A 24515-nucleotide genomic window follows, 5' to 3' on the forward strand; every position below is an offset into this window, starting at 1 on the left:
GTGGGCCTGTTGCACTTCGGGAGCTTCCAGAATGGGGGTAGGTATCTGCTGACTTGTATCTATCTCATGTTACCGTTATTGGGCGTGGCGGGCGGTGGGACAGACATGTTTGGAGCAGTGAGGGGCGGCGGAGCCTAGCTACCAAGTGGCTGCCGTGATGTCAAGCTTGGCTTCTCTCACCACTTTCATGTTTCTTATTGCGGGCTATTTCTAACGTTTCTTATTTCTAGCGAAGTCAAAAACTCATCAGTGGCCTACTGATTTTGCTCGATTTCTTGTTTGTGAATGATTTTCCATAAAGTAAACTATTTTTTTTTAAGATTCAGCTTCTTTTCCTTATATGGAAACAGGGCTATATTTGAAAACAAATTTAAATGTTTGTTTAAGAGTTGGCTGTGGTCCCATGGAATCATAAGGAGACAAAACTGAGATAGATCACCAGTGATTAACATGTGTACAGCCACAGTGACAGATAAGCTGTGTTACAAATTATATTTAGAAACACAATAAATTGTTGACATAGATTGTTAAAAACTGATCACTACATATTAATTTAATCATACATAGGAAGCCAGTATCTGCCCCTACCTGCACAGACAGGCCATTGTGTCTCACACTTGTACTGATCCTCTCCTCATGGTTAAGAAGCAATCTTAAAATACACACCACAGAGCGAAATCTTTGCTGAGCAGCCACGAAAATAAGAACTGCAGCATTTGAAACAAAGACAGTGAAGTTCAAATGTGTGTGATCTCCTTATCCCAAGTAAGAGCCCGAGAGTTCCCCTAGTTAGTATCCGAGGGGGAAGGCGTGTACATTTTTTTAAAGTGTTCTGACAAGTGTAATGGTTCGTGGCCCTAGGCCCCAATGTACTAATAAGGATTACACCAACACAGTAGTAGGGTATCTGGAACTGGCCTGGCCGCTTTTATTGACAGAGCCACGTGACCTCTTACACCTGTGATGGATGGGTGTAGGGCAGAGGTCTTCAAACTTTTTGATCCCGAGACCCCCTTGTAAAATCTTTTAGGGGTAAGGACCCCCTTCCGACAAAAGTTTCTAGAAACTGGTACTCCTCATCATCTTTTGACAACCATAAATGCGCCTGTTAGACCTCATCACATCCATCCATCATTCATCCACCCACACTTTCACACATCCATCCATCCTTTCATCCATACATCCATCCACTGACCCTTTCATCCATCCATGCACCAGTCATCCATGCAACCTTTTATTTATCCATACATCCATCCATCCTTCATCCGTCCACCCTTTCATCCTTCCATCCATCCATCCTTCATCAGTCCACCCTTTCATCCTTACATCCATACATCTATCCTTCATCCATCTATCCTTCACCCATCCACCCTTTCATCCTTCCATCCATACATCCATCCACCCTTTCATCCTTCCATCCATACATCCATCCTTTACCCATCCACCCTTCCATCCATCCACCCATCATTCATCCACCCACCTTTTCACACATCCATCCATGCAACCTTTTATCCATCCATACATCCATCCACCCTTTCATCCTCCCTTCCCTACATCTATCCATCATCCATCCACCATTTCATCCATCCACCCACCCACCCTTTCATCCATCCATCCACCCATCATTCATCCCCCCACCTTTTCACACATCCATCCATGCATCATTTATCCATGCAACCTTTTATCCATCCATACATCCATCCTTCATCCATCCACCCTTTCATCCATTAATCCACCCCATCATTCATCCCCCACCTTTTCACACATTCATCCATGCATCATTCATCCATGCAATCTTTTATCCATCCATACATCCATCCTTCATCCATCCACCCTTTCATCCTTCCATCCATCAATCCTTTATCCGTCCACCATTTCATTCATCCATCCACCCATCATTCATCCCCCACCTTTTCACACATCCATCATTCATCCATGCAACCTTTTATCCATCCATCCATCCATCCACCCTTTCATCCTTCCATCCATCCACCCTTTCATCCATTCATCCACCCTTTCATCCATCCATTCATCTATCATCCATCACTCGTTCATCCTTACATCCATACATCTATCCTTCATCCATCTATCCTTCACCCATCTATCCTTCACCCATCCACCCTTTCATCCTTCCATCCATACATCCATCCTTCATCCATCCACCCTTTCAACGATTCACCCATCATTCATCCACCCATCTTTTCACACATCCATCCATCCATATTTCATCCTTGCAACCTTTTATCCATCCATACATCCTTCAACCATCTACCCTTTCATCCTTCCATCCATCCATCCTTTCATCCATCCATCCGTCCTTTCACCCATCCATCCATCCACCCTTTCATCCATCCATTCATCATTCATCCACTCACTTTTTCACACATCCATCCATCCTTCATCCTTACATCCATCCAGCCACCCATCATTCATCCACCCACCTTTTCTGTGCCTCTCTAATGGGGGGGGAAGTGGGGGGGGCGGTCAGTATCTCTCTGCGTCTTCTTCCTTCTTTGCCGATCATGGGAGGGCATCTCTGTGCCTGCCTGCTGGGGGCGGGAGACGTGTCACCGGGCCCACAGCTCTAGGCGCGCAATATCCATTGACCTCAAAGCATTACACTACAGCCTGCTCCCCCACTCCCCCCCCCCCCCACTTCCCCATCTCCCCCAGCTCGAAACGGCTTCAGGGACACACACACACAGCCACACCCGAGTACTTGACAGGCCTTTAAAAGACCTTTTACTTATTAATGAGGCTTTAATGTTTTTCAGACCTCGGTGTGAATTAGGCCTGAGCACCCTCGATCAGCCCAAGCCAGGAACTGCACTCTGACAGAATCTGCGACCCCCTTCCAAGGACTCCACGACCCCCCTGGGGGTTGCGCCCCACAGATTGAAGACCTCTGGTGTAGGGTGAGTGTCGAAACCAGCCCTCTGGGAGTGGCTGGTGGAAGCACATCACTTGTAACCACTAGAACGTGGCCAGCTGGTCATTACAACAAGGATGACGGACAAGGTGGTAACAGAGCCTGGAGTTAGAGCAGAATAACTCAAAACAGTGGTTTGCTGGTATTCTTGGTTCTTATATATGATGCCTTATTTCAATGACTTCAGGAAATATAGCTTCAAGTTTGTAAAATGCCTGTTTACCACGGGGTAGCAGGATGCACAACGAATATATTTTTATTTCCTCGTACGCTTCTTCGCCAGCTTTAGTATTTTAAAGAAACTGGTCTGTTGCAATTCAGAATTACGGAGATTTATTGAGAAGTGAAGCCCTTACGTTGAAAGAAAATCAATTAGTCCTCTTGGCTGACTTTTAGTTACCGTAGTTGCACCGTTTTACCAGCATTTCCTTCAGGCCTGCAATTCCCTTTCGGCTCATTCAAGTCCTTCTCACATTATACTCGCTGGCTTCTCTCGCTGTTTAGTGGCAACTTTTCAGCTTCACAATAAACAGCCTGCTGTTAAAGCTCACAGTCTTTCTTTTTTTTTTTTTTTTACTTTAGTCAAAGGCTTTTTCTTAGCATTGGGGTGGGGGAAGCGCCTAGTTTGTGGAATCTGACTGCTAACTGATGCAAGCCGCACAAAAAGCAAGCAGGTGGTGTTTAATATTTTAATTTAACAAATGGGCCTGCAGGTGTGTCAAGATGGTCCACGTGTGAATCCGCAGTACACTTACAGATGCACTTAACAGTGAAGAATCCAGTAGGAATCCAAAGATTATTGAAATTTGACAAGGGTGCACAGCTTAGCTAGTGCACATATTGGCATATTGGTTTACCAGTCCTAAATGTATTTTAATTCTTTTGTTTTTGGAAATGGCTGCGTTTATATTGAGTATTTATCTGCACTGTACACGTATATTACTATTTTGTGTTATGTCTAAATGACATGAAGCAAAACAATTACCACAAAATACACAGTAATATAACACTCCGCCAAAAACAAGAAAGGCTGATATTGCATTCATTAAGAATGAAAACCTGAAGTGCCTTGAAAAAGTCAGTGTAGAATACATATAAAGATAAAGATTTGAAAGCAACGAACAACGTGCTGATTGACTATACCTTTTGGATGTAAAGTAGTCGCTCTAGCTTTCCAACTGAATTACTTCCTGGAAGGCGGAATGACACACAATGCATGAAGTGAGAGAGTTTATTTCTCTGGTTAGAGCCGAGGATCACTCTATGTATATTTAAAGACCTGGTGATATACATTTTGTGCCAGCCCGTTCTACTATCTTCAAAGGGAAACAGTTGAAACACAGCACCCTCAGCCATGCGTGTTCCTGCTACGCAAGCACTACTACGCTTGCCTTAACCACGCATATGCCTTAACCAGGCATTTAAGCTGCTGGCTGCTGCTTGGCGGAAGCAGGAAGACGCCAGGATGAGAGCCATGGGACGTGGCAAGGTAATTGGGGCAGGGTTTGTATGGGTTGAGTAGTAGTTTTCAGGATTTAGGGGGTCAGGGTAGTTTTCAGGGCACAGGATCGGTGTAGTTTTCAGGGCGGGGGTCGGGTAGTTTTTGTAGTTGTGTCATGGCTGGTGGGGAGCCCGGGTAGTTTTTAGGGCTGATGGGGGTATCAGGGTAGTTATTTTTAATTAGCAGTTAGGGTGTTAGGCCTAAGGTCAGTTGAAGGGGTTGAGGAAGTTTTAGGGACAGTGCAGTGGGTTGGAGGAGGTCAGGGTAGTGCATGTAAAGGGGCAGGGTTTTAAGCCTCAGGGCAGGGGGAGGAGAATGGGTAGTCGGGTCCTCTTTAGGGCTGAGGAGAGGGTGGGTAGTTTTTAGGGCTTGGGGGATCCGGGTAGTTTTTTAAATTAGGGGTTACGGTTTAGGCCTAAGGGGTGTGAGTAGTTTTAGGGACAGTGTGGGAGTTGGAGGGGATTGGGGTGGGAAGGTCTTGGGCCTCAGGGCAGGGGACGGGTTAGGTAGGGGCTTTGTAGCTTAGGGCAGGGGGTCAGAGTATTGGTGACCTTAGACATGTATACTCCTTTACCATTCATGCCTTTACCACGAAATTGCATGGTGAAGGCATATATAGTAAAGGAATGCTTGGTTACGATGCATTTGTGGTTCAGTCTGCATGGTTGAGGCACATGTGGTTTAGTCAATGCAGGCCTCTATCATACCACCATCTTCAAATTCGCTCAGTAGCTAGAGCAGGTCTTCCCATGTTCACAGAGTCACTGCCGGAGATGCCGCTCCTTAAAGCCTTTGTAAACTAGGCTGAAGTGTGTCACTCTATCACTTACTATATTACCATCTCTACTTACATGCTCACTGAGTCTAGGAGGAAATGGGAGGACTCTTTAGTCTATAGACTCACTGATAAGGCACGGGCATACTGTGTCACACAAGTTAAGAATACCTCTCTCCACTATAAACACAAACTGGCACAGTTCAAATACTTACACCAATACTATTACCCTCTGAAGTGCATCTCTTAAGTTCAAAGGAGGGCACAGTAGCAAATGTGTGCAACGTGGAACTGTGTCAGCTGATTTGATATATATTGCATGGACGTGTTACACTTACAAGGTCTTGGCAAGAGTTTTTTAAAGTCACGGCCCAAATACTGGAGTTTCCCCTTGATCCTTCTCCCCATGTTGCCAAACTGGGGCACTCATTTTGGCCATACCTACTACCTACTCTGCTCTGGTGACTCGCCTCTATCCTGTGAGGGCTGGCTAAGAGATGTGCTGCTGCTGTGTGCTCGATGCAAAAGCGTAGACTGTAGCTCAAATAATGGCTACATGAGGCAGCCTACTACCCTGAAATGTCTGCAAAGTGCGCTGATACTATACATCCTTCAACCCATCTTAAAGGTATATGGGCCCCTTTCCAAACACCAAAGTGTCCGCTCAGCCGCTTCCAAGTTCTCCAATCCCTTCATAACAATGAGTGTTTAATTGCCATATTTATGTCTGTCACTTATAATGTTTTCATGCTGATATTGTTTTTGATACTTTACTATTCTCTTTGTATCCTGCATTGAATGTCAAAAAATATACTTTGATGGCTGATGTTATAATATCAAAACCCAATAAATAAATTTAAAAAAAGAACTGATAAGAATACATTTTGCTGACAGATGTGAAGGTAAACTAGACCTACAGAAGTTGAAGTTCACTGAGACATTGATTTCTTTGTAGTCCTAAACTACTTCGAAAAGCTAGAAACTCCTATAACAAAAGTATTCTACAATCTAAAAAAATACATCTTTAGATCAGAACTTGACAATGCCAAGAATAGACCAAAGAAACTCTTTGAAATTCTTAAACAACAATCTAACAAATTGGCCAAATCCTCACTCTTGACTTTGAAATCTCAGCTTAGTAGTGAAGAATTCTCCCCATTCTCCACAGCAAAAACGAACTCCCTCCAACCACCCCAAACATCATTCAAACTGAAATCGCTGAACAACCTGAGCTACCTTTGCCCCAAAATAACTCTTACTAGTCCACTTTCAATCTTTACGATCTCAATGACATCACCAAAACTTGCAACCATCAAACTCAACAACCACTTCAATGATCCAGTCCTCTCAAATTTCCTTCCCCACATCTACCAAGTAAACTCTCCTCTCTGGACCAAAATCACCAATGCCTCACTAGCACAAGGTCACATCCCAGAATGCCTAAAAGCGGGCCAAGTCACACCCATACTAAAGAAACCGACAGCTAACACCTCCGACCCCAATAACTTCCGACCCATAACCAATATTCCCATGCTAGCCAAGGCCCTGGAAAAATGTGTTCAGCAACAACTGAACCAACACATCATGGACTTCAATCTTCTGAACATCCACCAATCGGGTTTCAGACCCGGCCATAGCACAGAAACAGCCATTCTGCATATAGTTGAGGACCCCCTGCTAGCTCTTCACTGCAACAAAACCTCCCTACTAGTCCTGCTCGACCTCTCCTCTGCCTTCGACACAGTCAATCACAACAAAATTCTAAGAAGACTGGAAATGAGGATGGGTTTATCTGGCACAGTCCTTCAATGGTTCAAATCCTTTCTTGAAAACATAACACAATCCTTCACGGTGAACAAAAATCTTTCTCCCTCATCACCGGACCTTCTAGGTGTACCACAAGGCTCTACCCTATCCCTCACCCTATTCAACCTATATGTCGAACCACTAACCAAACTACTACAGCAGGCAAACATCGCCTACAACATGTATACGGACGACACTCAACTTTACATCAAGATCTCCTCCATTGTAAACATAAAGACGATGAATCTAGCACTCTAAAAGACCGTCCACTGTAATGACCAACTTCCCCCTAATAACTCCCTGGAGACACAGGAATGGCACAAGTTGATCACTGCTCTGAATTGCACACCACTCTGGTGGGCTCCACCAAATCACTTGGAATTACAATTGATAAGAATCTGAACATGCAAACAAACATCTACCTGTTAGCTAAAAATGCACACTTTCACCTCAGCTATCTTAGAAAAATGAAACCTCCAATGAGAACCAAGACCTCAAATCTGCAGTTCAATCCTTAGTCATCTCAAGGCTGGAGTACGGATGCACCACCCTCTTGGGGCTTCCCAAAATCTCAACTGCCCCTTTAAGAGCCTTTTCTCAACGCCGCAGCAAGACTCCTAACAGGATCTAGGAAATTTTACCATATTTCGCCACACCTGAAAGCACTCACTTGGCTACCTTATGAAGCTCGAATCCACCTAAAAATGGCATGCATCACTCACAAAGCGCTACACCACAATACACCCCAGTACCTATCCCAAAAACTTGCTTTATCTGGATGAATAAGAAATTCTAGGAGCGCCTATAATCTACTCCTGAATCCCACGCGTTTCAGCAAGAAATAAAACTCTGACAGAGCATTCTCCGGAGCTTCCTCCACACATCAGAAAAATCTCCTCCACCCCACTTTTCAAAAGGGAAGCAAAATCATTCCTGATGTGCAAATTTATCCTGTAAACTCTCCCTTGTACCATTCCAGTTCTACATCCCCAAACTTGCCTCCTCTCTCCCATTAAGGACATCTTCGCCTATATGACGTGTTCCTATTGCTCAGAACAATCATCTTGCCTACGACCCTCCGAACTTTATCAAAACTTGTTAATTCTTTGTATGCTATACTTTGCTAACTGTTTTATTCGTTCTGTGCTCTCATTGTAAAGCGCTCTGATACCCTACCCTGGGTCTGGTCCGGGCTATAGAAAACTCTAAAAATAAAATAAATAATTAATTATCCTTCTGAACAATCGTGCTGTTAGGGTGAAAAATATACATTTTAGAACCACAGTTTATGATATAATAATAGCAATAATAGTAATAGTTTTTATAAAAATCACCTAATACCACACTTCTACAGTGTCTAAACCAGGGGCCTCCAACCTTTTCAGTAGTGAGAGCTACTTCCGATCAGTGCAAATCATTATGAGCTACTAAAGACCAAGCACCTCCGCACAAAGCTTATACACTGGTTTGATCATAATGACAGGAGTTCCCTAGAAACACTAATACGAATGACTCCTGATTTGTATTGTAACCAATAAGGTACTGTTATAAGCATGGGTACCAAATTGGTGCCAGTACCAGTTCCCAAACACGTCACAAGACAGTACTCTCTGAGGCATATTTATGGTGCATCATCCAATAACACTATAACATCTGTCTATTGCACATAAAAATACATCCAATGTAAATTCTTGATGGTCTTTCCTCTACTTTTCAGCCATAAATTCCTCCCTAGCTACACTCCTGTGCCAGAACTAAAATTGGTGGAGCGATAGGTAGCATGCTTTGAAAAATACCTGACAAAATTGGCTCGCCATAGGAGAACAATGGATAGAGGGTCAATCTCCACACAGTATCATCCAAAACTGGGGAGAGAGATGTCTTTGATACCACACCCGGAACATCTGGTGCAGTGGGTAACTGGGAATTGTAATAACAACGAAGGAGTGAATAGCACAGTGCTCAAACTCAAATACTAAGCTACAAAAAAACCATATGTCTATAAAAACCGGTGTGTCGAGACAAAAAACACACATCTCACAGGAATAGCAAACACCTACCCCAGCTGGGTTGTAACTACAACTGGGTGCCTGTATCCCATTTTGTAAAACAGGACAGGGATCTCCCTGTTGTAGAAGGACCCTCACTCACCACTAGCTGGTGACATGCTTCATCATGGGGTCCCCGCTGGGGTGGTCTAGTACCTCCCCAGCGTGCTACGACGCCTGTTTACAGCGGAGCAGGATGTGGTGAATGCAACAGTGCCCAAATCAAAGTGTGGTGATAATAGGTGCAAGTTTAAAAAATACTAGGTTGTAGTCTTTATACCTATTTTAATAATGACCAACCTGTATTTATTAAAAACAAGTGAGCGGACTGATAGGTTCTGTGTTAAGAAACCAGTGTCCTTGAAGGTTTTTTAAACTTGCACATAGGAGTGTTGCCTTAAGCCCTTCCTCTCCTGTTGGTATAGTATAGTTAGAGCAGCGCGCAGCTGCGAGAGTCATAGAGTTTTGTTGTTAAATGTAGTACTTTCCAATATTATAGACATTATGGAGGACCAGGGACTCTCTTTCTCCAGGTAAGAAGTAGATGCCATTCTAGGAGATGACTCTTTATTCTCTGACCCCTTATTAGCACATGCAATCTCACAGACAGGTGACCGGGAGAAATTAGGTGACATGAAACGTAATAGAATCAGGGCTATTCTGCACGGGACTATGATAAAAGAATATCTCAACAATAATGCAGCGCCAAAGGGTCTCCTGGTCACGAATGCCCCGAGAATTTTTCTGGATGATGCAGTGTTCCGAAAAGAGTGGGCACAAATTGCATGGCACTGCACGAGGGATTGGGGCATCCTGATCATAAAAACAGCTCTACGCTTGTCGGAGGCCTTGTTGATTGAGATACAAACTACGGAGGCCCACTTTAAAGCTACAATAACGGGGTATAAGAAAAGATTAGACGAATTGAATAAGGAACAGAATGAGTTCAGGGAAGGTTTGGCCCAATCCAAATCACAAAAACTTCAGAAAGACCTTAAGAAGTGGTCCTATTCTAAAGTTTACCCCTACTCATGTCCTCAATATACACCTCCTACCAACACTGGGTACAATTCTGATACTTCTGGAGATTCCAACACCAGTGGATCCAGTACAGATAGCTCCTTCTACAACAGCGAGATTCCTGTCCTGTTTTACAAAGTGGGATACAGGCACCCAGTTGTAGTTACAACCCAGCTGGGGTAGGTGTTTGCTATTCCTGTGAGATGTGTGTTTTTTGTCTCGACACACCGGTTTTTATAGACATATGTTTTTTTGTAGCTTAGTATTTGAGTTTGAGCACTGTGCTATTCACTCCTTCGTTGTTATTACAGATTTGACTGGGGGCATAGGAGTGTTGCCTTAAGCCCTTCCTCTCCTGTTGGTATAGTATAACTGGGAATTGTATCCAGAAATTGTTAAGCCACTGTTTTGTAAGTGTAAAAGAACAGAACAGAGGTAACCTTAGCAATGCCGCAGGGATGGCTAAGCAGTATGTCCATCTACTCCTCATGTCAGGTAATGGGCTGAGCGGGCCCACCAGAGTGATGAGTGAGGGACACCTGCTTAAAATGTTATATGTTAGGACCTCTCCTTTCTTATTGACCAGCAAACCACTGTTACAATTGGCGTTTCACTACGAAGCTGTCATCTGTTAATTGGAAAAGGAGATTCAGTGAAGCTTATGAAATTTGCCAGTTTGTTTCTCTTTCTGAGCCCTTCAGACACTGAGTGGCGATACTAAAGAGTTGTCTCAAAATGGGCTTTGAAGCAAGGACTACACTACAAAAGGTGCACAGAAAGGGGAGTTCCTAAAATGCTGCAAATAAACCCAATAGAATAGATTTAAGAGAGAGCTTAGAAAAAAGACAAATTAACTATCAAATATATATATATACAAGCCAAATACTAAAATTGTAATTCTAAACTTTCACAGGGGTCGTTTATAAAAAAAAAAGTACCTCTTGTAACTTGCAAACTTTTGCTTGTTTCAGCCCTAACACTAGGTTTGCTCCTCCTGCACAGCAGTTTGCACCTACAAAGCCAACCAGAGTCTCGATCCTTATAATAAAACTCTGGTACCAAGGCTGCTGCGCCCACACTCCAGCAGCCCAGATTGGCTTTTTTAAAGCATGATTCCATGCAACAAAATTCAGGTGGCATGGTTTCCAGTGTGCAGTCCAATACTGCTCATTCTGGGCTTCCTGCACTGACATCACCTTCTTTGCCCTGCCTGCTCAATTTAGCAAATGCAAGCAGATGATTTTATGTTAGGGCAGGCAAGAGCTGAAATTAACAAAACAATGAGGACAGGCATTGAAGGGGCATTAAAAAGAGGCAGTGAGCTACTCACGGGGTGTCGGCGAGCTACTGGTAGCTCGACATCAACCGGTTGGAGACTCCTAGTCTAAGCTGTATAATTAACTGACATAGTGTAGCAAGTCAGTTCTGCTCATTAGTCTGGAACAACTTATTGCTTTTAGCTACAGTTTTTGGGACTTTTACTGTGTGTGAGTCTCTTTACTTGAGCCTCATTTGCTGTAAATTAATTTTAATTAGAATGAACATGTTTACTGACAGTGTCTGCCTTTTAAAATAGGGCCGCTGCTGCACAGCTAGGAAAAGAGCGTTGTGCTGGCTACCTGTGGGCTGCATGTGTGAGACTACTGTCTTGCTCAACATGGTGTTCTATGCACATGTTGCCTGTCACAGGTAGGACTCTTCACAGATTGGTGCTGATCTGGAGTAGACCTGATAATGTCAATAGTAATTCATTTATAGGTCTGTAGTGCTTTCCAGAGGTCTGTGGGGTGTAGACTGTGAACACATAATAGACAAAATATGCCCTAAAGAGCATTATCATGCTACTTGGGCCTACAAGGTCCAGCAAGGTATCAAACTGGGGTAGAAAATGCATCCTAGGATAAACTTCCAGTCACTATCATTTCACATACACAGCTTATGGGACTTTAAGATTTACCATGTTTCCCTGGGTCAGCTAAGAATCAGATTCCAGGCCTTTGTTCTCCCTATAGGGCCAAGTTAAGTACTCTGCTCCCCAGCAGAAGGATCAGCAAACTTTCTACACAGTAAAACAATTAACAGTGCTTGACCCAGTTCACGGGAAAGGAAGGGATGGGAACAGAATCCACATCTGTTAATTCAATTGTCACATTGCCCCTGGGCTGAGACTGCCCAGACCCAATGGTACAAAAGAAGAGTGAAGGACATCTCAAGGCAACACAAGAGAGGCTCGCCTTTATAGTTTTGATGGGAAGGGATCAGGCAGCTATATCATCTGCAAAACAAGCTCAGGTTAGCTGAAATTGCCCCTATGGGCCTGAAATTTGACTCTTCAAAGTCTTACCTCCATAAAAGAAAGAAAATGAACAACCAAGTGCATATTGCTCTGCCTGATTTTTTTAAATTTTCTTTGGGATGGTCTACCCCCCGTCCCCCTGGGGGTCGGTGCATCCTTTTTTTTCCATTTCCTGGGAGAGGACTATGCATGGGTCCACCCACCTCAACCACAGTTTCACCCTTGGAGTGCCTGAGTGCCAGTGATCTATGAGTGCGATCTCTGGACCCCATCCCCAGGACTCAGATTTGATGAGAAGAAGACCCCCCCATATATCATGGTGTGTCACCCATGCTCCCTGTGCCTTAACAATGTCCTTAAATGTACAGCATGGTGTTCAGAATGTTTTTCCACCTTGGCTTCCCTTGGAATGGCTATATGCATCCAATTGTTTACATACTCACCAATGCCAGCGCTTGGAAATTACTTGGAAGATGCAGAATTCTGAATTTAATGGGGTAAAAAATGGGTATCTAAAAAAGGGTTATGCAGAGTCTCATGATGTGAGAGAGCTGGTCACACTACTGTAGGTTTAGAGGGAGGCTCCGCTCAAGGCAATATAATGGGCGTGTTTTAAAGGACTCAGAATCGAAGAGAAAACAGCTAAAAAAACATACTTCTCCACTGACAGATGACCTATCTAACTGAATGCTTCCAATGGAATGGCAAGCATTGAGGCTTTCATAGTGTCCAGAGTTTGGGTCACAGTACAAAAGAAGTTTCCTTTTTAAAGGTATGTTGTTCAAATGATTGCGATGATGCTACTTACAGGGTGCCTTGGACCCTATCTACATATCATCTTGAATTGTTAAAAGAGAGCCACCATCCCCAAATAGTCTAGACCGGAGAATGGTTAAGTCTTCATTACTATGCAGACAATATTTCAAAATGAGTGGAGGAAGGGACAGAGCATCCTCTAATTTCTCTTATTCCTTTTCTTCTGCTGTCTCATCCTAGCTTCAGCACCTCCTCAGACAGCATTCATATTTGTGGTTTACTGGAGAAAATCTATAGGTAGGGTAAAATGTCAAAGCATTGGTGCTCAGTTGAAAGAGGATCTGAAGAACCAGAAAATACACACAATGGAAGCTAATAAATGCATTCTAGATCCAGCATGAAAGAATCAGCATACTCTCCTGTACTCTCTACACTTGCCTAGCTGTGATAACTTGCTTTTCTTTATGTTTTTCAAGGGGACAAAATTACAACTAATGTAGTAAGAGCTCAACCATTGCACCGTCACAAGACTGCCTTGAAAATGGCAGCCGAGAAGGAAAAACATAAGGCTAATATTATGCTATGGTCGAATGTGATACAAAGTTGATATCATGAACTCATACTGGGTGCTGCTGCTTTTGCAATGTTAAATATGCAGTTATTGTGACAAAGAAGAATATCGCTGTGCATAATGGAACAAAAGAGGATATGGGATGCCAGTTCTCCATGAGAGAGGGTTGGACACATTCCAAATCACAAAGAACAGATACATGAGATGAAACAGCAATACACTAATGCAATGTGCAATGATAAGGAAAGATTTGAAGCAGTGCTTGTACTTACCTGTCAGTTAGGCAGACAAATACGTTTATTGATCTTAATGTAGGTTCAACTAATCTAAGGGAAGACTTGGAGAATTTTGCAGCAGATAATTGCTTTGGTAATTAATTGATGTGCTCAATAAAGGTACCGTACACTGGATGAGTGTTGCTCAGAAAGCTGTTTTTAGTTGACACCTGTTGTCTACAGGTGCTCAATTAGTGGCTTAGGAGTGGAGGCTGATCAAATGAGGGCTCATGGTCACTCAATGCTTCATTGAAAAGCACAGTCTGAAGTTCTGGCATTTCAAAGCTGGAGATAATGTATGCCTTAGTTCAAGTGTAAGAAATTGGGTTGCTGATTGAGGGGGTGAAATCCTACTCAAGCAACAACCACAATCCTTGTCTTCGTGAAGTCACAAGCAAACCCTAAATTAACCTGTGCTCAACCCTTTGGCTGCATGACACAGAGCAGTCAAGAGTAACTTAGAGGCAATGTGTAAAGTATTTGTGCTACACTTCAAACAGGAATAACGTATAAACACAACACAAGAAAGATCACACATGAAATTAGAAAAATAGAGTTAATTTTAATAAATAATAGAAGACCAAAATGACAAAAATCTAATCAGTAAAATCATGGATATGCAAGTTTAAATATTTCAATGAAAATAGTGCCAAAAAGCAAAAAGCGCCAATTGTGAATATCTGGTCACGCCTTACTGGAACAAAGTCAAAAGACCACAATGGAGGGTGGGCCATCTCCATGAACCCAGTTAGGCCCATTGAACAAAAGTTCTTTAAAACCTGGTTGCTGAGCTTTGCAAGGTCCAACGTTGATGATGCGTCATGCATCGTTGGTTCCCGGAAGTTGTTATATGAGGTCCTGCATTGTCATTGAGGAGGCCTTTAATGAGGGGGGCTTGTGATGTGAAGTCCTGAGTCAGGAATGTGTTAATCACCAGCTGGTTCCCGAAGAAGCTGCGGGGCTTGCGATGCATAGTCCTGCATTCTTGCAGAGTATGCTGTCAACAAGGGGCATCAAGGATGCATCTCGCAGCAGGGGTTCTGATGAGGCTGCGGACTGCTGTGGAGATGCAAAGTCCTTGCTATGGGAAAGCTCATGCAGCAGAGATAATGCATTGGTTTTGCTCGTGGTTGGACTGCACAGTAGAGGAGATGCGTTGGTTCTGCTGGTTCCACAAGTGGGCTGGCAGAGCACCTTCAAGCCCACTTCCTAGGGTCCAGGACTGAGGTGGCACTACCTGACAGGGTAGAACTCACAGTTACAAAGTCCACATGCCGGTTGCAAGAGACTAGCGCTTGGAGTCACTCTGGAGGTCCTTCTGATCCAGGCAAGAGGCAAGCAGTGCAACACAGCAGGGCAGCAGTCCTTCAGGTCCGCATTCCAGCAGAGTGGCAGTCCTTTCAGCAGTACAGCAGTCCTTCTTCCTGGTAGAGTCTTCCACAGGTCCAGAAGTATACTGACGACTAGTCTGAGGTCCAATATTTATTCTTAATGCCTTCTGTGAAGTGTGAGATGCTTCTAGAGGTTTCCCTTAGAAGTTCATAGGTTTCCTACTTCCCCTGCACTTGTTCCTATTTGGAAGTTACAGTGTATCAAAAGTAGTAAGGTCCCTCCAATGTTATCCAATGGGAAGAGGGGCTTGCAGTAATAAAAAAAGAATTAGCAGAGTAATAATAAGGTAACTGGGACCACTCAATATCTGTGTTCTAGGTCAGGGAAAAGCGAAAGGTAGTGCAGCTAAAAGTCAGCCTACTGGGGAATGCAATTTTTATTTATGGATGTCTTTAAAAGAGCGCATGAGAGAAAATAAGGTTTGTTTTAAATTCTTTTGGCAAAAGTTAAAAATACTGGCAGACAACTGATAATTGATTAAGGGCCTCATTATGAGTCTGACGGTCCCAGGATCGCCAGACTCACGGGGGCGTGGCGGTGACAGCCTACCCACTGCCACACTGGTGGGCCGACTGTCCCATTACAATTTGGGCAGTCAGACGACCATTGCACAGCTGCAGCCGTCAGGGACCCTATGTTCCTTGGCAGTGGTGCGGTGGTCATGGACTTAGTAGTATGCTGGTGGTGCTACTGCAGCGCCGCCAAGCATATTACGAGTTTCAGGACTGCCAGCGGTGTCATGGAGGTCTTGCCTTCACTTAATGGCAGGTGGTCCTGAAACAAAAGGGCCCTACCAAACTACCAGTTGCCCATTTGTATGGGGATGCATGCAGGGTGCACAACATGTGCCTCCCCTAGGTTACCCCAGTTCCTGCACAACATGTACTTTACAGTTCATGCCGTGCAGGAATTTTTGGGGGAATTTCCATTGCGGTACCCATTTTCAGAGGCACTGCAATGGAAGCACCATAAAAGCCCACCAGACACGAGGAAACTCGTAATCTAGCAGGTAGTGGGCACACAGGTTTGGCAGTGTAGGCCGCCAGTGTGGCGGTCCGCTCCTGCACTGCCAAACTCATAATCAGTACCTAAATATCTATGTTGTGTTATTAGCAATTTTGTCTAGTTCTCTATTGGTATAAAATTTAAGTGCTGCTTCACCACACATTTGTAAAATTTCCTGCGGTCGGGGCTCATTAGATTGGGTCTATATGTTTCTGAAAAGTCACTGTGATCACTCTAGTGACATGGAAAATACTTGGGGGTTTGAATCTGTCAAACAGTGGAAAGGTAGGATCATCTAACTGTGGCCCGAGGCTGATGTCACACATGTTTATGCCTAAAGAGTATTCATTTAGGGTGACCATTGCATGAATCCATAGAATCTTTTTGTCGCAGGTCGGTTAGGTAAACCTCACCCTGGCCTCCCACCACCCCTCAGAAATGCTCTCTAATGTGAAGGGAAGGCAGGGGCAACCTGGATGCACTCGGTTAGAGCAAGTACTCAGTGTTGATACTGATGAGAATTCAAATCGTCAATTTTTGTGCCAATTGCGTGCCGCGAGGAAAAGGGTCCTGCAAACCCTTTGTCGTGAAATCCTGAGAAATACTAGACCTGTGTCAAAGTAGCCTCGTGCACAGCGTAATCACTCAAAGGAGTGTAAATCAAAAAACTTTAGAACAATGTTAATTTTATCCACTCTTTAAAGTCAAAATACTGCACTTGATGTACAATAAATGGAAATAACAAGATGAAACCAGTGATTCAAGTTCTTCTTGAATAACTATATTTATGTGATGAACCAAATGTTTTTTTCAAGGACAATGTTGATATTCACAGAATCCAGGACATTATGATTTCACAGTTTTCAGATGTGATGAAGTAACAAATCCCAATGCATTTCGGGCTTGTAAATTAGCCCTTCATCAGGGGATTCTAGGAAAATAATAGTACAGTTTTAATCCTAAAAATGTAATAAGCTGCAGGCTTATAACTACTCAAACACGGAGGTGAGGAGACTCAATGCTTGTGTATAAAGAAGAAAACCCCCCGAAAATGAGAAGGTGAGTCGAATGGAAAAAATTAACATTGTTCTAAAGTTTTTTGATTTACACTCCTTTGAGTGATTACGCTGTGCACGAGGCTACTTTGACACAGGTCTAGTATTTCTCAGGGCTCTAATGTGAAGGGGGCATACACCTATTTGCCCTGTTGTTAGTTCATTCCTCACACCGTTTCTGGGGCACATGCAGAATTTCACCTTCTAAAGTTCGGTCCACTTATTGATCTCCTCTCTGAAAACAATTTATTAGGTTTTCTCTGGCCAACATGTGTCTGTGCAGGCGTCCCCATGTTGTTCAATGGGGAAATTGGTATTAAGCCTGGTATTGCAATAAGGTGTTCCTGCCACAGAATGAAAAATTTCTAAGCTGTGTGAGTAGTCCAGTGGATACATGATTAACATGAAGAAATAACCTGGAAATGACTGGCAGCTGGGCTTCCTCTCCTGCTTCACAAGCTCTCAAGAATCTCAGAGCCACACGATTGAAACAGCAACAAGAAAATGGTTTTGGCTTTTGGAAGAAATGTTGATATGATTTTTGTCACACGTTTTACATGTTATCTAAAAGATAGCATGTATTCAACATATCCACGCACAGCTCCAACTAAAAGTTTTCACATGGACATGATCTATATTGCGCTATGCCTTGGTAGACGCATCCTTGGTTTATACATGGGATGCGGTCTGAGTGGAAATGTAGAATCTATTTGCCTCTTTCTCCCGTAACTATATAATGTTTACATTCATAGGGCTAATGCAGAGATCAAAAAACACAAACCGTTAGGGAAGGGTCCTGGGGAATATTTAAAGACCTAGCATGGACACAGCCCCCAACCTTGGGCATCTGAGTGATTACAATAAACACAATGCTTCTATCACTTACCCAATTTTAAGTCACTTTTTAAACACACAATTCACGCACTGAAATTTTTTCACCCATCACCTACTATCTGACATCTGTAGGGCTATCCAGTGATCCATAATTTGATGTAGGACATTACTATCTGGTCCTGGATTACATCATTTATGCTTCACGATGGAAATACTAAGAGGAGGACCAGATGATGACTAGGGCGGTATTGAATGATGACTGATGGGCATCCTTAATTTTAAGGAGACTCTTGTTTATTTATACATAAACCTCTCAGGTTCTTTGGACTAATGTTTCTTTCAGGTAGATTCGTTTTCAAGACCCGTGGACATTTTTCTTGTATAGTAATGCAGAGATCAGCCAACGTATGTCCTCTAGCATCTGTCTCATCAGCAGAGGCGTTTGCAAAAAGGAATAGAAACAAAGGAGGTATTTACTTATGACTGATGCTTACGAGTTGTACCTTCACATGGACACATTTATTAAAATATTTTTACATCATTTCCCATAGTTTTATATTTATTGTATAGAGTTTTTATATCCACGTTTGTTTAAAGCAATAGTACTTTTATAAAACTTGGTGTGAGCATGTCCTATGGCTAGAAATTCACCAGTAAGACACACCGGAACCTGAAGTATGCACAACTAACTGCACACAGAAAATGTTTTGTGACTCTTTCCTGTAAATGTAGGTGTAATAAACAAATACAATTAGAGTAAGACACAGCTGTTTATGCACCAATCATTGTGAATGGGCTTTTAGTCTCTGGCCTCTAACAGACAATAGGCAATCCACTAGACGTATGCTATTGCATCGTTGCTGGTAAGATTGAGAGTAAAATCCGGCCTCTAGCAGATGTTGCTGAATTGTTGAGCGTTTAGTGCTGTGCCGTGTGAGGGCAGGTAATCATAAACCAAATGTGAAATCAATCAAAGTTCAGAGGAGGGCCTGAATGTCCTCCCACTTTAAGGGACATTTTAGAACTTAGTCTGTGGAGAGAACTACTTGTGGCAGAACTATATTTCCAACTGTGAAGACAATTTGAGAGGAACTCCTTTGCATTTCAAAAATAAGACTTTACTGTTCTTGGCCTTTCTTTCTCTGGGCTTGCGGTGCTACAGACATATTGCATCACCAGACCACCAATATAATGACTTATATTTCCTTTAAACATGCAACCAGAAGCTTCACAATTGAGAAATTATTCAAGATAGGCCTTCCTTCGAAGTAACGTTATCCCAGACCGATAAAGCTTTCGTATTAATGGTGCATGTTTCATATATTGTATTATTTCTTTTTCGGAACATTATTTGTCCCCAGGCATTTTAATTTAGGGAATGAATGTCTGCTATGTTGTTAAAGCTATTTTCCTAACACATACATTTATGGGGCCCGATTCACAAGGGTGTTTAGATGTGGTCTCGCCAGCTTTTTGTTTTCCAAACATACATAAAAAAAAGGAATACATACATGTATTCATGCCGCGGCTTTAAGTCAGCCCTCTTTATCCACTGGTCTGTTAAATTGTCATTCATATTTTGCTCCCACTCAGCACACCAAAGAGCATGGTGAATAGGGGAGCCTGCTTTAGCCATTGGCTGTCTTCATTCTATGTGTTGGCATTTTCTTGTGCACATGCACCTAAAAAGTAATCCACTTTAGTGTCAGTCGTTTTTCTTTTCCGCATCCATTTCATGTTTTTATTCTTTATTTTTGTGATGGTTCATTTTTTATGTTTTTGCAATTCTATGCACACAACTTTAGAGCATTTTTTCATTTTATATTTTATTACAGTTAAAGTAGTAATGCCTGTTTCACATGTTTGCAAAAAAATGTAACACAAAATCACAGGATTGCTTGTTTGAGATGGTGTGCCATACTTCTAATGTAGTTATAAATAACATGCATTCCATAGTACTGTTCATTTAATCATCAGGCCAATGATACCCTAGCATATCATTACTCCAGTAACTGTCCCACACAACATGCCTATAATGTGTTGTTTTTTGTACTTTCAGGTACATTGTAAAGAAGATTTGATCAGGAAACTAAACGATGAATACATAGAGAAACGCAAAGAGCACGAGCTTAAGGTCGCAATACTGGAAGATGAATTACAGTGCACGAAAGAAGATTATGGCAGTTCTCAAAAAGAGGTAAACCATTTACCTAAGAAATGCAAATAAGAAAACTGTATGTTGTGTGAATTCAGAAGATGTTTCCTGATGATCATCATTAAGGACCATAAAAGTCTGTCAAGAAGTGATAAAAAACAGAAGTTAGCAGTGTCTTGCCCCGAACGTGGCAGAGTCTAATCGGGCAGAAGTGGGCATTAGATAGGAAATAGACCAGAACTTACAGTCCTTCCTTCCTTTAAAATGGTATACTTATTGCAGTCTGGAGTAATATGTATATTTAGCTGAAAAGAAGGCACATTTCTGCGAGTGTCTAAGAGGCTTGTGTCGAATTTTGGAAATCCTGGGTGAAGTTAGGAAACACGCTTCCATAGAGGTGCTATGTGATACAACTGTAATATATTGTAATATAACAGTCAAAAAATGTAAGCAACATATCCTTACCTATTTCTCAATAGTTACACTGGTTCAATTGAACTGGCAGATGGGGACAATAATATGCCCCCATTTCATACAATTTTGAGGGAACAATGCCATTCCTTACATGCAACAGTAAAGCTTCAGTGATACTAAAGCAACATGTTTCGATGATATTGTATGACTACCCCCCTTTCAGAGGACTTTGAGAGGCGTACTGGACAAGCTTCAGGTGGATGCATTGTACTTGTAGATTTTGTACCAGGTCTCAAATTTAACACATCTCCAAGCTGCTTCAGGGTGTGTGATGGGTCAACAGGAACCATTTGCGGAACATAATAGCACTCTGCACACTTTACCACTGCTAACCGCTGCCAAAGTGCTCATTCTCTCTCCTTTACGCATGGTAAAATTGGCTTATACCCAATTTGCATAGTTAAATGCCATAAATGAAATGCTACTAGTGGGCATGCAGCATTCCTTGTGCCACCCACTTAAGTAGCCTCTCAAACATGTCTCTTGTATGCCATTGCAGCCTGTGTGTGTCGGTTTAGACTTCCATTTCAACAGCAAAATAAACCTTTTTCCAGGCCTAAACCTTCCTTTTTACTATATATAAGTTACTCCAAGAGTAGGCCCCGAGCAGAGCATAGGCAAGGGTGCAGTATAGTTAAAACATTGGACATGTAATTTTAACATTAGCAAGTCCTGGTAGTGAAAAAATACTGCAAGGCCTAACTCACCCTTAGGATAACATTTGGTTACGTTATTGCATTTAATAAGAGATAACTTTCAGTTGGAATCAGGTGAGGATATCAAGTTTGGTGTCTAAAGAATTGTAATTTAAGACCCTCTCTAATGGTAAAGTTAGATTTCAATTCACAATTCTGAAAATGCCATTTTTAGAAAGTTGAAAAATGAACAGTGGGGAGTATAAAGATGCTCCACTCCCAGTCGCACTGCTGAAAAGGATATTACATCCTACCCCAATTTCCAAAATATATATCGAAGTCGATTTAATCCATTTTAACCATTTTTGACCATTTTTATCCCGTCAATTTTAGTGCTTTTCACTTATGTATTCCACAGACATATTTAATCATGCGTATTGGATGCTTCATATATTCACAGCGTGCCACAGGCCTCATCAGGAATACGACCAAAACTCAAGATTTCGTCGAGCCAGCATTTCTTTATTAATACCCAATGCATTTCAGGCTTTTCATAGCCCTTCGTCAGGGGAAACTGCAATTAAATCATCACAAAAAGATTCATTAATTTTATCTGGTCCTGGATCAAACATATACAGTTCTCAGTCCTTCAATATCGCGCAACATTATAAGCAATAAACCCCATATACCCCCAAGTGACAAACCCCATGTAATCACAATCAGTGTTTCATCTACATTCTCCGTGCCCTCATGTGCTTTTATCACAATATGTGCTATTCCACGTTCTATGTTTAACCCTAACTTCATGCCACGAGCGTCTTAGTTAAACACTCCCATGCATTTCACTACATGTCTTATTAAGTTCCCTTCATCTGCCCTTCTGCATTTTTTCCTGTCTGAACTTCCCCATTACCTCTGTCTCGCCCTTTTTATGTTATTTTCCCTGCTCCCAATCTTCATTTCTACACGGCGCAGTACCTCACATTCATCTAATCAATGAAAATTTTTAGAAAGTTGGCATTTTCTTGTGCCAAGCATTTGGTGCCTGCAACCTATATTGTGGTTCACATGACATGGTGCAGCTGGTTGTCAAGTCTGTGTTGCCCAATTGTAGACTAAAGCATTCTTTCCCTATTAAAAGATTTCTGTGCGGGTTGGGCGGCAGGCGATATCCTTTAAGTTGGAGTCCGTTGGTGGCAAGAAAGTTCCATTCCGCTGCATCATTGTGAGACTCGCCTCAAGTTGGCGGATTCCCTGCCTACAAGTTAATGTTCTAGCGTCCACACATTCTACTGAGGCTGACGGTTATCGTGCTCGCGCACCTGTGGAGAGTTGCACTTCAACCGTCGTTCGTGAGCGAAGGAGCGTTTTTTCCTGAGCAGCGCTTCTTCTTCAGTCAGGAATCTTTGCGAGGCATTATTCACTCGCAAATGTATGTGCCCTGTCATCCAAAGAATTTCAGAGGTTCTGGGTGCAGTTTTTCTATTGACAGCCGTAAAGGGATTTTTCAGGTATTTCTTGGACAGAGTGAGAGTCACGGCTCTGAGGCCTTCACCGCTGTTCTCCACCAGAGAGTTTTCCCATTTCTTACTCCTCACAACTGTTTGGAGTTGAAACTGCTATCTGCATTTTTGTCTAGAGAGTGAACTCTACTTATTCAGAAAAAAGACTTTTAGTTTATTTTTTTTAAATTTTATTTTGCAATTTATTTCAACAGTCAGCTGTACAATGAGCAAAAAATAAATATCAAAACCAAAGCAAATGAATAAAAATGTCAAATAATAAATGGTACTTCTAAAATGCAAACAAATATTATAAGGTACTTAAATCACATTAAACCCAATTGATTATAGGCTCCCATATTTTTAAGCCCAGTGACCTTCTTTTTATCCCTTTAAGTTTATACATTGCAATTTCTAAGCAATAAATAGAGAGCAGTTTGGAACGCCAATGATGAAAGATTGGAGGTTCAACATCAATCCACCTAGAAGTAATACAGTAACGAAGAATTGACATACAAATAAACAAAAAAGCTTCTTCGGCTGTCGATCTAGTACCGATGTGAACCGTTTGTATACCTAAAATTACTAATTCAGGGGTTAGCTTTACATCAATTTCTAAACAATTATTAATGAAAAGTTCTATATCAGCAATAAATCGTGAAAGTTTCCTACATTTAAAAAACATGTGGATAGAATCAGCCCCGGTCTCGTCACAACGGTACAGCTATCATCAGCACCTGTTTTCCATCTCGCTATTTTAATGGGAGAATAATACAAGACTTTTAAATCTATAAACAGAATTGGTTAAGTTAGACAAGAGACAATATTTCTACAGTGTCTGAGAATATTCAACCATTACAGCTGTTGCGCAGTTCAAGTTTTTTTCCAGATAGGATATCTTCCTGCGCATACTGACTGTTGTTACTTAGCTTACTTCCACGCTACTCTAACTGCGCTGTGCATCACCAGAAGACTTCAATTAAATACAAATATATATATATATATATATCTACTTACCAACTCTAATTTGTGCAGTATTCCAGCTGATTCACCTAGAGAAGGAATAAGAAGAGGAACCAGTTAGTGGCTTAGAGTTTGCTGAGCTCTAGCAAATTAAAAAGACAAATTTACTAATATAAAGAGAGAAGCAAGTACACAGTGTAAAAAGGTGTAAGAGATATAGAGCATACAGTGTATATTAGTTGCACATGTTGTACACAGAGTAATTATGCTTGTACTTTCAGGTGTTAGGAGACCATAATTGAAGAGCTCCGGATTTGGCACCTCTGTGGCCGTCTCTCTATCTTCCCACTCCTCTTTTCCCCTATCCACTGCGAACAGATAATTAATCTTGTGCGCAGTGGAGTTGGGGAGCTGGGAAATAAGCACCATATCGCCTGCTTCAACTTTTCTGCTCCTGTGAAGGCACTGGTTCAGGTATCGGTTCCGACACTGGCAGCTGGTCTTTGTGTATTGTTCCAAACAG

The 24515-nt window shown here is 42.2% G+C and overlaps 1 protein-coding gene across 1 annotated transcript in view; it reads left to right on the top strand.

Moving 5' to 3' along the window:
- LOC147724345 (uncharacterized) overlaps positions 1-24515 on the top strand; it is a 2209372-nt gene that overhangs the window by 438537 nt on the left and 1746320 nt on the right. The window contains exon 6 of the mRNA XM_086966996.1: positions 20323-20460. Coding sequence (XP_086823122.1) covers positions 20323-20460 — 138 coding nt within the window. The remainder of the gene's footprint in view (positions 1-20322; positions 20461-24515) is intronic.

This window comes from Lissotriton vulgaris, chromosome 4_1 (genome assembly GCF_964263255.1).
Source record: "Lissotriton vulgaris chromosome 4_1, aLisVul1.2, whole genome shotgun sequence".
Classification (NCBI taxonomy): domain Eukaryota; kingdom Metazoa; phylum Chordata; class Amphibia; order Caudata; family Salamandridae; genus Lissotriton; species Lissotriton vulgaris.